We start from the raw sequence: 12,325 nt of genomic DNA, 5'->3' as shown, positions 1-12,325 counted from the left end.
AGAAGCCTAGCAATGCCAGCTCGTGTCCAATTGTATTTCATGAGTACTATTAGCCACCACGGTATATTTTTATCTTCATGAAACATGGAAGCTTGCAACTCGAAAGTGGACGAGGTATGATAGGGCCCTCGAGAACTTTGAACGGAACAGGTAGCAAAAGTGGGACAGAGGATTTTCAATATATCAGGATCCTGATGTAAATGCTACCAGAGTTCAAGTTGGAAGGTACCTATCGTTACTTCAATTGCGATTTGCTGGGTGCCCCGTCCTGTTTCGGCCGGTCCCTTCAGGTTTAGCGTCCGTGCCACCGTGGATGTGGCGCTCCTGTTAGCCCTAATCGAGTCCTGCCGGTTTGTACCGCCTGTCTCGTCTGTTTATCTTCGTGAACTTTACTCTTGCTGGAAAGCTTTCTAAGACACACTTCAGTCAATACAAAGCCTTACGCACACTGTCAGTTTCTACTCATGGCTGAAGCTGAGAGGACCTTCCATATCTTCCCTAGGCTGCCGACAGAGCTACGACTTGAAATATGGCGCCTTTGCCTCCCATATCGCGTATGGGATACGGATCTTCCGACCGATGAAGCCATTTATGATGAGCCTAACGCTGATGGGTCCTATCCCTGCAGGGTCATCACCACAGCAAGGCTGAACGGGCTTCCGCCTGTCATAACCCGCGTCTGTAAGGAGTCACGCTTCGTTGCCCAAGAATCAGGGGGCATCCTTACAAAAGATTTCTTCAAGGGTAGACCAGATGACGCTGTTTTTGTCTCTCAAACGAGTGGTGGAGACGGTATGAATTTTTGGGTTGACCCCAAGCGAGATTCTGCGCATCTTAACTGGACCCCTTTTTACCAATCAATTTACCAAAGAAGCTTTGGTAGTGCATTGGCCTCTCTCAAGTGGAAAAGTCGCTTGGTTGCCGGCCGTCCCTCAATTATGGACGACTGGATTAGCATGATGGTTGATCAGCAAGAAGAGAGATTTGATGTTCTCGAACAGCTGCCTAGCTTATGGGTGATTATGCGTGTTGTGATTATCCATGCTAGTTTCCGAGAAGCCGCACAGACTGGTCTGTTTGGATTACTAGGTGACGCAACCGTACAGATTGTCTCCTTGGCCGACGAGAAAAAAGCCAATGCGCTGTACGACTTTGCCGATGAATGCGCTCGCGAGATTTCTGGCGAGGTAATCCGAAGGGAGTCCTTGGAATCCTTGAAGCAGGAGCTGAAAGACAGCTTCGAGAGGAACAGGATATCCGAAAATGCATCCTCGAGAATGCATCCAGCCATCATGTTTCGGCTTTGTACGTCGAATTGTAGTAGCCCAAAGAAGGGTTTATCATCCAAATGACAATTTGTACTAGAGATCATCAATTTAATTTACCAGCAAGATAAGCCTTGAATATCTTCATACAATCAACTCAGAAAGGAAGTTTACAGCCTCGAATGCGAGATGATAGAACATAGCAATGAGATACCAACAGGTAATCCAACATCATGGTATCACCTGGGTATAAGCGGAAATTCTAACTACATGACAATGACGAACCAATCAGCAGTTTTCATCTCCATGAATTCGGCTGTTACAAGTTTGGGCAAATGCCAGGGCCTCCCGATGGTTCTTCTCATTTCTTTGGTCTCTGTTGCTCCCAACTTTATTTTGAGACCACGCTTGGATGGATGCCTGCAACTTTTTGCGGCCTTTACCTGGATATTCCTTATCAGCTGCTTCGAGACTTGCCTCTGAGTCGAGCTGTTCCCATGTCATTTGCCCATTCAACGCTGACTTTTGTACTGTTACCAGCTCCTGGAGATATAGAGTTAGCTAACTTTCTTCTACTTCACAGAGAATGGAGACATACCATAGGAAAACCCTTTTGACTCATTATTGCGCTTATTTTTTTCGATTGCCGTATAGTCTGCATCCGCAATACGGCCTTGATGCATTCCTGTAGTCGCATCTCGAGCCCGCGAAAGAGCGGTATCATAATCATCCTGGGTAAATTCGCTCGAAACTCCACTGCTCGTGATTTTTCGGCGGCTTTCCTGAATGACATCGAATACCTTTCCATAGATGGCCGGAAATCTTACAGGTGTACTTTCCTTGAAGGCATCAGGAAAGATTCTTGCGGGGTCCTCTGTGTTGGGATATCTGGGGTTGGCATTCTGAATAGCTTCCACCGCATCACTGACTGATGGGTCTAATGTCTCGCCAATACCGGTGGACCCAGTCCACAGCGAACCATCCTGAGGAATCTTTTGAATAGCCTTCAGAAACTCATCAAAGTAAAAGCTTCCATGAGGGCCGGTAGCTACCGCGTCAGAGCCTTTCAGGATCGAGCGGCCTGCAACACCGTTGGCCATAATGTCCATGCGGTAGGCATACCAGAGCAAAGTCGTCTAAACCACCGAATCAGACCATATTATAGGTAGGAAAGCAGACGATAACACCGGGCTCGCTGGCGGGACTGGATAATATCATACCTCATAAGCACCAGAGAACTTATTGCAGGCGACCCCCGAAATCAGCAGGGAAAGATAAAAAGAGAGAATAGAAAGCCTCATCCTTGCCAGTGGCGGGCACAATCTGCACCAGGATTTCAAACGAGGATTTTGAAGAACAGGATCTAACTTAACTTGCCAAGGTTATGGGCCTTATAAGAACAGAAGTCGGCCGACTTGCTATCTCTCCTGAATCTTCCTACTAGTCTTCGGGGTTTCGCTTCGGAAATTGTTGAGAGACAATTAGACCCATATAGAGATGGAGGTTACATTGTTGGCTTGTTAATGCATGTTGCCAAGAACCATACCCACTCTCCCGAGCTTGGTTAGTTTAGCCTGACCCCATTGTTTCGTATTTCTGTCCCAAGGGAGTCACTTCAGCAATGAAAATTTGCGCTTAGCGACGGAGTGACCTGCGTTATTTTCCTCATTCCAACGCATATTAGGGTCGGCAGGGTCCCTGTTGGGGATATTCCGACTCCGTTTGCGCCGCTAGTATAAATGACGGATCCACAGGCAGGGGGCCTAATTCTTTCACGGGCAGGACGCCTAATTCGTTTATGCAAAGCAAATTTGAGTTTAGATCTGGGCCCTGGCCTACTGTGGGCGCTTAGCTGCCAGGGCGGGGAGGCTAAGCTTCAGGAGAGATTGTGCATTACCAATTCAGGTAATTATCACGAAAACACAAGCCTCGGGCAACAAATTTTCTATCACCGAACGGTAAAAGCCGATGAATAATTTGTGCTAGGTTGTAGTGCTTTCGACGCATTGACTTGTGGAGCACTGATAGCGTCCAGCCAGCAATTGTGCGATGTAATTCCGAAGTCTATACGGGAGGGAATGGGGTGGTGTTCTCGAACAAGACTGTGGAGGGGGGGAAAAACCTATAAAAGACCATACGACTTCCATTGGGATGCAGGAACCCAACTTGAGCCCACCCACCCAGCACCATGTCTCTCCTTACTGCTCTGGTGCTATCGTCCCTCGTTTCTGGAACTTTGGGAAGTACCTGCAAATACATTCAAGCTCAAGATGGTGATGGGTGCTGGAGCCTGGCCCAGCGTTGCGGTGTCACGCAAGATGTTCTCAAGGCAGACAATACCGGCGATGGCTTTACATACACCTCTGGGGATGACTTCTGCAACCACATTCAGAAGGGTGCCTATGTTTGTTGTTCTGAGGGATCCCCACCAGACTTTTCTCCCAAGAAGAACCCTGATGGATCTTGTCATGTCTACACTGTCCAAGAGAACGACGACTGCCCCGATATTGAAGATGCCAATCAGATGAAGAGAGGCACGATCGAAACTTACAACAATCAGACGTGGGGATGGGCAGGATGTTCTCTCATGCAGAAGGGGGCATATATCTGCTTGAGTGATGGGACTCCTCCCTTCCCAGCGTCCACGGATGATGCGATTTGCGGTCCCCAGGTGAGTCTGGCCCATCGTAACGTAACATGCTATAGTCTCCGAGCAGTTCACTGAGTCCCATGGATGACAGGTCAAAGGTACTGTAGCGCCTGAGGGCATGCCGTACACCAACTGGACCAACTTGAATCCTTGCCCTCTCAACGCCTGCTGTGACAAGTGGGGCCAATGTGGTATTACTGTTGAGTTCTGTGAACAGGTTGATTCCTCGACAGGGTGAGATCTCCCCGGTTGGTCTCTCGTCCTTCATGTTGATGTCTAATCGAGATATTTAGAGCACCTGGAACCTCCCGGAATGGAACCAACGGATGCATCTCGAACTGTGGTACGCAGATCGAGAATAATAAAGAAGGCCCTGACAAGCCTCTACGTGTTGCATATTATGAGAACTTCGGACAGGATCGTCCATGCTTGAAGATGGACGTTTCAGAGCTTGAGCACCTCGACTACTACTCGCATGTTCACTGGGCATTCGCAAATATCACCGAGTCTTGGGAAGTGGACATCGCGGGTTACAAAGACCAATTTGAGTCTTTCAAGAAGATCAGCTCTGTCAAACGCATTGTCAGTTTTGGTGGCTGGGGCTTTTCTACCACTGCATACACGTACCAAATTCTTCGCAACGGTGTCAAAGATGGCAATCGTCAGTAAGTCTTCCCGAAACCTTGCTTTAGGACTTTCTAGCTCCTACGACTGCCTTTGGGTATGCAAGGTGTAACAAACGATGAACCCCACTATATATCACTAACATACTCGGCTGGTAGGTCGCTGGCGACAAATATCGTCAAGTTCATTACTGATAACGACCTTGATGGTGTCGACTTTGATTGGGAATACCCCGGTGTAAGTAATCTTAAGCTCGTCAATTATACACCAGTGAGCCACAAAATTAACTTTCACATAGGCTCAAGATATCCCTGGCATTCCGCCTGACAGTAAAGACTCAGGAGCGAATTATCTTGAGTTTCTGAAACTAGTCAGGGCCCAGCTGCCGTCTAGCAAGAGTCTCTCAGTAGCCGCGCCTGCCTCGTACTGGTACTTGAGAAACCTTCCCATCAAGGAGATCTCCGAACTTGTGGTACGTGCCTCAAATGAGCGCTGAATTCGACTGTGAATTCTAGACAAAATACTGATCATTCTCAAGGATTACATCATCTACATGACGTACGACCTTCACGGTCAATGGGATTACGGCCGCAAGAATGCCGAGTAAGTAGCCCATGTCTGATTTCTGCTATGAAGTCCCTACTAAAAAAAATTCATTCAAGCTCTGGGTGTCCCACTGGCGGTTGTCTACGCAGCCAGATCAATCAAACCGAAATCTTCTGGTCGCTTTCGATGATCACCAAGGCTGGTGTTCCGTCAAAGAAGGTCGTAGCAGGCCTCCCACTCTACGGGCGCAGCTTCAAGATGGTGGACCCAAGTTGCAGTGGGCCTGATTGTCATTTTACCGGCCCTGAATCGGGTGCTCTAGCAGGGGAGTGCACCAATACGTACGTATCCTCTATTGCCTTCTATATCGATGAAGCGTACTGATATTCTCTATTCCCTCAGTTCTGGTTACCTTGCTAATTATGAGATCTATAACATTCTCGTTGAAGCCGAAAACCCGGATATATATGGAAATACCACCATTCAGCAGTATCAATTCCATGGTGACGTCCTGATCTACAATGGGAATTGGATATCCTGGCTATCACGATTAAGTTATCTCGAGTACAGGGATTATTATGACGGAATGAACTTCGGCGGAACATCTGACTGGGCCATCGATCTCAATGCGACCTATGCTGACGACGGCTCAGGTGATGAGATAGACCCTGACTTGGACTTTGATTATCCGGCTTGCGACTACAGTCAAACCTTCAGCGACCTTGATGCCCTCTCTGCAGCCTCCGGAGACATGCGAGTAGACTGCCTCGCCGGCATTACACTCCAGACGCTCACCACGATGTTGCAGACAGCATACGATAACTATACTGATGTCAACAACGGATACGATGAGCTTTTCGGCTACTATGTTACGTACATGGAGAACCTTGTCCCGACTGTCCTTGAGAACGAGCTTATGATGACCGATTCTGGCGGCGCAATGGGTGAAATCACAGGCGAAGCGCCCAAATTTGGAGTAGGCGCATCGCGTAAGAGAATTTCCTTGATCTATGACACGCCTGGCACAAGACAAGTACTGACACGAACAAATCTTCTTTGATAGACTTCTCCTGCAGTTTCGGCGGTAAGACCTACGCTGGATGTACCAATTTTGGAAGGGAGACAATCTTGCCTGCCAACAACCCAAAAAAAACAGTCACATGGACACTCACTGACGAGGACGGATGGGACAAGAACCTGACGAACAGTGGCATCTCTCCTGACTATGTCACCTACGGCGATTATACCCGCAAGCAAACTCCAAATGTTGCCACACACGGTATGACTGAGTGGAAGTACTATTTCAAGAACTTTCCTATCAAGAACGAGTCAATGGTTGTACCGAACCCGAAGGATATCATGAACCAGGCTTTGCCACACATCCCGACTCTTCTTGATGATATGCAAGCGACAGTCTATGATATTATGTTGGGTCAATGGGTCGGCGGCAATCTCAACGATCCTTCCCAGGTGTATAGCACGGCCGTATTCAGCATCATGCAGGCGATTGACTCAATGGCAAAGGCCAAAAAGTTGGGCGAGGAAGAGAAAGAAGCGGAGGAGAAGGAGGCGGAGGAGAAAAAGAAGAACTTCATTTTGATGATTGTTAGCGTGGTTCTTGTGGTAAGTGGATCAACGCCCCAATTCTTAGTGACTCTGCGGGTCAACAAAGGGGATTCATGGCTAACTTTTGCAATAAGGTTGTTCCTTTCGTGGGCGAGGAAGCCGCAGCTGCAGCTGGAATGGCCACACTTGCCCGCAGTATTGCCATGGCAGGCGAGGCTGCCAACGCTGGCTTCGCCATCTACGATACAGTGCAGGACCCGAAGTCGGCTATCGTGAATGTTATCGGTGCTGCTCTTGGAATCGGAGCGATTGCAAAGGCTGACCGCAGCGGCGAAGGTCTTTCAGATGTCGCCAAGACTCGAGCTGGAATGAAGGCATCTGAAATTGCCAGTATGGGAGACCTTTTCAAGGCAAACGACGACACCTTGCAGAGTATCCTGAAAGTCTGCAAACTGAGCTAGATTCTCCAAACTCAAAGCGACCTTATCTTACTGGGTATCACTCCCCTCGACGAGTGTTTGACTGTACATTCCTTTGCTCTCAAATGGCCAACCGGAGCCCTGAGAAAAAGTCAATTATTTCATAGTGCATTTACAGCTGGTTTCCAATTTGATGTTCCTATATAGCTGAATGAGTTTTCTCTTCTACTCAGACTTCTGTGTGTAAGATTTAAAATGAACTCTTTTCACCATTGGGGCCAAGCTTAACTGTTATAACACTTTTTGGTACAGCCTGCTATTTACGATGCTACTCTATTGTCGCGGAGGACGCTCGGACGACGCTTGTTGGCTGTTGTATAACCATTCGGGCCACGACCCGCACCTCCCACTAAGATATCTAGAGCAGTCCAAGAGGTAGCTCGCTAAAGTTTCCACAATAAATAACAAGGAAACAATAAGGATTCCTTAGCGACTGATCTGGTTTCAACCGCTACCATTGATTTATGGCATAGCAAAATTTTAGTAGCATGAGCCTCTCTCGGCCGTATCCTATCCCCTACTCCAAGCCTATAATAATAGGCTTCACATTAACTCCAACCTCGTAGGGTCCCGCCATATACACTTGATGAAGCCTCGGCCCTGCAAGCACATCCAATTTGCAGAGGTCTATCACAGCTGCGGCAGCGGATTGTTCTTTGTCCTCGCTTCCAATTGAAGTATTGATTCTAGTCTCGGGGTCCAAGATTCAAGCGAGAGGACGCTTCATATCCACATCTGAACGTGTCTGTCAAACCAAACACCACCAGAACTTGGAATATCTCTGTAAGAATCTTATTGGTAATACATAAATTTGCAAGCCTCCTTATTTTTTGCCCATCGAACTTGAAAGGTGTTGCAACGTTAGATGGTTTAAAGTTTTGAGTTCCGAATACTGGACAGCTCGTAATATTGAAGAGTATAAAGATTAACAACCAATAATATTCAAGGGACCTTGAAAGTCAGATTTGAAAATGATTCAAGATACAAAAATTTATGGTAGAATTTCGCCTCTAGATGACCTCGAGAATATATACAAAGTTTGTGTCAGGAAGATCTACAACTCCTCCTTCTCCCTCCTCTTCCTCTTATTCTGCTCCTTCTGCTGCGCATACAAAGCCCCAACCGTATCCTTCGGCGCACTCGTCGCCGGGACGCTAAAAGCATGCACAGCAATAGCCGAACCGCCCAATATACTCAAGAGCAAGATTACCCTGATAATAGAAAACTGTGACGACGCCGCAAGCTCCTCATCCTGCACCTTCGCCCACGCCGCCCTCGCCGCCCGCGCCCTCCTCGCCCCCCTCCTCATATCCTCCTTCTGCTGCGTCCGAAAGTGCTCCCGCGCATTGAAATGCTCTAATGGATTCCGCTGGATAAACCCCATTGGATCCTCCGGATCTGCCTGCGGCCCTTTCTTCCCCGAGAACGAAGCCGAACTAAATCCTCCCCCTCCACTAGACGACCCCTCCGCCGTCCGCCCCGTCCGCCCATACCCGCCCTGCTCGTAGAAGCTCGGCGGTGGCCCCCGGAACGTCCCGCGCCGATTGCTCAGCCCGCTCGCCGGCCTCGAGCCTGCATAGCTGCCACCTTTCGGCACGGTGGCACCCGCGCTACTATGGCTGCCCTGTGGGTAGGCCGGGGCGGCTGCGCGGTAGAAGCCATGTTCGCGATCGTAGGCGTCGCGCTTGGTGGCGTGGCCGAGGATGTTGTAGGCGGAGGAGATCTGGGCGAAGCGGTTGCCGGCGTTGGGGTCGGAGCGGTTGCGGTCTGGGTGGTATTTTAAAGAGAGGGAGTAGAATTTTCTGTGCGCGTTAGCTTTTCTTGGGTTCCCTTCTGTCTTGATTTGTGGTTTGGGGGAGTGTGTTCTGCTTGTCGTTCGGGATGGTCCTGATGGGTGGCGGTAGACGTACTTTTTTATCTCCGCTGCGGTGGCGGTTACGGGGATATCGAGGATCTCATAGTAGTTCTGCTCGCGGGCGCGAGACGGGCTTGTGGAGGAAAAGTGGGCGATATTTTGCCTGGGCCTTGGGGCTGGCCGTGGGCGCGCTGCATGCTGTGGGTGTGGCCGTTTAACGGTCGTGTGAGGTGCGGATAGGGAGTGGTGGCGCGCGTGAAAGCAGGGCGAGGCCCTGCTTGTTGTGTGGGTGGTTTGGAAGAGAAGAATTGGGCTTCGAGGTGCTACCATTGCCCGTGTCAGACCCTCTGTAGAGGTTGGTCACATTTATCAAGAGGAGAGGTGGTTGTGGGGAAGAGGAACGGAAAGTGAGGAGGTGAGCTGTGGCGTCATCGGTAGATTAGCGGGCAAGCAGCATCGGGGACTTGGATCATTGACGACCATAGCGTGATGTCTCTCGGATGCAATCATTATGGTGTAGCGGCCATTCTAGATCTTATTCTTTATCATTTCTGAATTAAAACTGCGTTTCGAGCTTGATGGGGAGGTCTTCATGTTGTCGCATCGACCCAATCCAGATCAGATCAGATTAGATAACAGGCTGGTCGGCTCCGCTTCAAGTTCACGCGTGCTATCAGTTGAGTCAAACCTATTGGAAGCTGGAAGAGCATATTGAGCTTATTTATCTGTGGATTATTATTTTTTTTTTTTTCAGATCGAAATTAGTGCTGGACCTTACCAAGAGATCCCCATTGAGTGGAGATATTCCGATCAGGCGAGCATTGCGAGTTAAGCGAACTAAGCGAGGAGAGAAATTTCATTAGCTATTCGCGCTAGGCTGTTGTTCTCACCTGTGCAGAAGGCTTTTTGATTTCTCAGCATTAAAATTCTCATTTATTAGCGCGTTGGATCTTGAAAACTCAAGAATTCTTCTCATGTAGACTCATCTCCTCTACATTAAGCAAACTTCAAGGCGGCGCATACCCCCCTCGCGGAAATGATAATTACAATTATTGGAGCGACTGGAACCCAAGGAGGCTCAGCTATCAAACATCTGCTTCAAGATAGCTCAAGCGGGCACACCATTCGCGCGATCACTAGGAATCCCGATGGCGACAAAGCACAGGATCTGAGCCGGCAGGGAGTGCAGGTCGTGAAGGGCGATCTAGACGACGTCATTTCCTTAGAGAAGGCCGTTAGTGGATCAAACGCTATATTTGCAGTGACAGATTTCTGGACAATGTTCGCTCAATCGGGCAAAGAAGCCGCTGCCGCTCGTGAGACGCAGCAAGGCAAGAATATTGTTGACGCGGCTGAGGCTACGATCGATACGCTCGAGCATTTTATCTGGTCGACCTTGGCAGAGACTGCTCACAACAGTGAGCAAAAAGCGATTGTTCCACATTATGAGTCGAAAGTGGCAGTCAACCGCTACATCGAGAGCAAGCCGGGCCTTCTTGCTAAAACGACATTTCTATGGTCTGGATACTACGCCAGCAACTTCGCTCGAGGATGCCTAAAGCCTGTGTATATGCCTAGTGCTAGCACATTCGTCCAAATTCAGAGCGTGCCCGGAAGTACACCCATGGCGTTCATTGGCGATACCGCAGCCAACCTCGGGGCTTTCATCAAAGCTATTTTCGAGAAGCCCGAAGAAACGCGGGGTGGGAAGATTGTACACGCCTTCATCGAAAAATCATCCCTGGAAGAGCTTCTCCAAAAGTGGGCAGAAGCTCATAAGGTGACAGGCGTGTATGTACAGGTCTTTCGTGATTCGTATTATGCTCTATTTCCGGGAGAGGGTGAAGAAATGGACCTTGGTATGAGGTTTTGGGATGTCACCCGGGGCAAGGATCTGGCTCCAAAGGGGCAACTTCTTACGTACAAGGAGCTAGGAGTGGATTTGTCAAACTTAGTTAGTTCAGAAGAGTCCTTTGCTCGATTGCCCCTGTGAGATGGCACTTTCAAAGTCGCTAGTGAGGCTCCTTTCTCAAATAGCCACTGTCACCAGTTCAAATTAGTCGCACATTTTGTATACCAACAATTCTCCCTTTTGGATGGATTTAGCAAAAGGTCCAGACCATATTTGGGTGTGCTGTATGCTGCTGTCTCCGCCAGAAGAGAATGTGTCGATAATAAGCAGATGCTGATTAATTCGCGGGTCTGGGGTTAGTTAGTTAGTTCGAACTACATTTTTCCGGGATTTTCTTCTCTGTCCACAAACGCCCCAAGCATTTCGAGAATGACACGAAGAAATAAAAGAATCGGAAATGGTGTTTCGGGCGACGAGCATCAAAAGAAGCGGCGCACAAAAACTGGTTGCTTGACATGCCGCACCAGGCGAGTCAAGTGTGACGAGAGAAAGCCCGCATGCAACCGCTGTGAGACAGCAAACCTTGAATGCGCAGGATACGAAGGAAAGCGACGCCTGCAGATCCGAAGGCCCAGGCGCCCTCCAATCTATCAGGGCGAACAAGCCGCCGGCGGCTTGGTACCAACATTCAGCGGTCGCGTCGATGTGCCACCCTCTCCGATATTCCGCGCAGACGGTCTGCCCTTAGTAGGTCTGCCTGTCAATCCCACGCCGTCCCAAAGGCCACATTCGCGCGCACGCGATATTCTGGCCTATCACCAGTTCCTTTTCAGAACATGCCCCGCTCTTTTCCCGTTTGACAGGGATCATGTCTGGAGGGATTATCTCTGTGAAGCAGCATGGGAGGTCGAGTATGTCTACGATGCGATAATAGCGCTTGGGAGCATGCATAGAGCGACCTTGCTACTGTCGCGAGGGTGCAAGGATGATCAGCATCGAGGGATAGATACTAAAGTGATCGCTGTTCAAGCGTATACCAAAGCTTTCCAAGGCCTTGCTGAAGAGCTGTCAAAAAGCCAGAGGCCAAAAGTCCTGGTAGTAGGAGTGCTGGTGCTTTTTGCGTTTTTCGAGGTATTGCGGGCTCTAACTTTTAGTCCATACCAAAGTATTCCACTGACCGTTGTCGCATAGTCCTTCGATGGGAATATACCTGCGGCTGTACGCCATAACAGGATCGCCCATCATTATTTGAACGGAATCTATTCGGATGGAACTTATCTTCAGCATCAACCGATCATTAGGCCATTGGTATCGGCTCTCAATGAGCTGGATCTAGTTGCTTGTGTGGTTCTGCCTTTGCCAAGCACAGTGGATTCAATCCTTCCGTCGCATGCTCAAGTGGATGCGCATTTGGTACCTAATGAAGCATCTGGATCTTCTCCAATATAAATGCTACAGTATCTGGTCGACATAGCATCTGCAGACTTT

General features: G+C 49.0%; 7 protein-coding genes across 7 annotated transcripts; 5 read left to right on the top strand and 2 right to left on the bottom strand.

Annotated features, from left to right (window-relative positions):
* Positions 1-464: 464 nt before the first annotated feature.
* Positions 465-1,352, top strand: N7468_003163 (2EXR domain-containing protein; the record flags this gene model as incomplete). The annotated part of the gene is made up of 1 exon (XM_058472460.1): positions 465-1,352. The coding sequence occupies one exon, from the start codon at positions 465-467 to the stop codon at positions 1,350-1,352; it is 888 nt and encodes a 295-aa protein (XP_058331463.1).
* Positions 1,353-1,553: 201 nt separating this feature from the next.
* Positions 1,554-2,365, bottom strand: N7468_003162 (uncharacterized protein; the record flags this gene model as incomplete). The annotated part of the gene is made up of 2 exons (XM_058472459.1): positions 1,554-1,795; positions 1,864-2,365. 2 exons carry the CDS (start codon positions 2,363-2,365, stop codon positions 1,554-1,556), a joined length of 744 nt encoding a protein of 247 aa, XP_058331462.1.
* Positions 2,366-3,453: 1,088 nt separating this feature from the next.
* On the top strand, positions 3,454-5,146 carry N7468_003161 (glycoside hydrolase; the record flags this gene model as incomplete). Its single annotated transcript, XM_058472458.1, has 6 exons — positions 3,454-3,936; positions 4,007-4,149; positions 4,209-4,580; positions 4,698-4,776; positions 4,838-5,011; positions 5,078-5,146. 6 exons carry the CDS (start codon positions 3,454-3,456, stop codon positions 5,144-5,146), a joined length of 1,320 nt encoding a protein of 439 aa, XP_058331461.1.
* A 309-nt stretch (positions 5,147-5,455) lies between these two features.
* On the top strand, positions 5,456-7,112 carry N7468_003160 (uncharacterized protein; the record flags this gene model as incomplete). Its single annotated transcript, XM_058472457.1, has 3 exons — positions 5,456-6,074; positions 6,149-6,708; positions 6,786-7,112. 3 exons carry the CDS (start codon positions 5,456-5,458, stop codon positions 7,110-7,112), a joined length of 1,506 nt encoding a protein of 501 aa, XP_058331460.1.
* Positions 7,113-8,184: 1,072 nt separating this feature from the next.
* On the bottom strand, positions 8,185-9,315 carry N7468_003159 (uncharacterized protein; the record flags this gene model as incomplete). Its single annotated transcript, XM_058472456.1, has 1 exon — positions 8,185-9,315. The coding sequence occupies one exon, from the start codon at positions 9,313-9,315 to the stop codon at positions 8,185-8,187; it is 1,131 nt and encodes a 376-aa protein (XP_058331459.1).
* A 706-nt stretch (positions 9,316-10,021) lies between these two features.
* Positions 10,022-10,978, top strand: N7468_003158 (NmrA/HSCARG family protein; the record flags this gene model as incomplete). Its single annotated transcript, XM_058472455.1, has 1 exon — positions 10,022-10,978. The coding sequence occupies one exon, from the start codon at positions 10,022-10,024 to the stop codon at positions 10,976-10,978; it is 957 nt and encodes a 318-aa protein (XP_058331458.1).
* A 288-nt stretch (positions 10,979-11,266) lies between these two features.
* Positions 11,267-12,028, top strand: N7468_003157 (Zn(II)2Cys6 transcription factor domain-containing protein; the record flags this gene model as incomplete). The annotated part of the gene is made up of 1 exon (XM_058472454.1): positions 11,267-12,028. The coding sequence occupies one exon, from the start codon at positions 11,267-11,269 to the stop codon at positions 12,026-12,028; it is 762 nt and encodes a 253-aa protein (XP_058331457.1).
* Between the last annotated feature and the right edge of the window lie 297 nt (positions 12,029-12,325).

This window comes from Penicillium chermesinum (assembly GCF_028974085.1).
Source record: "Penicillium chermesinum strain IBT 19713 chromosome Unknown utg000003l:1.0-5111272.0:1.0-5115320.0, whole genome shotgun sequence".
NCBI lineage: Eukaryota > Fungi > Ascomycota > Eurotiomycetes > Eurotiales > Aspergillaceae > Penicillium > Penicillium chermesinum.
The sequence above is the reverse complement of the archived record's forward strand: the minus strand, read 5'-3'. Positions and strand labels throughout refer to the sequence as shown.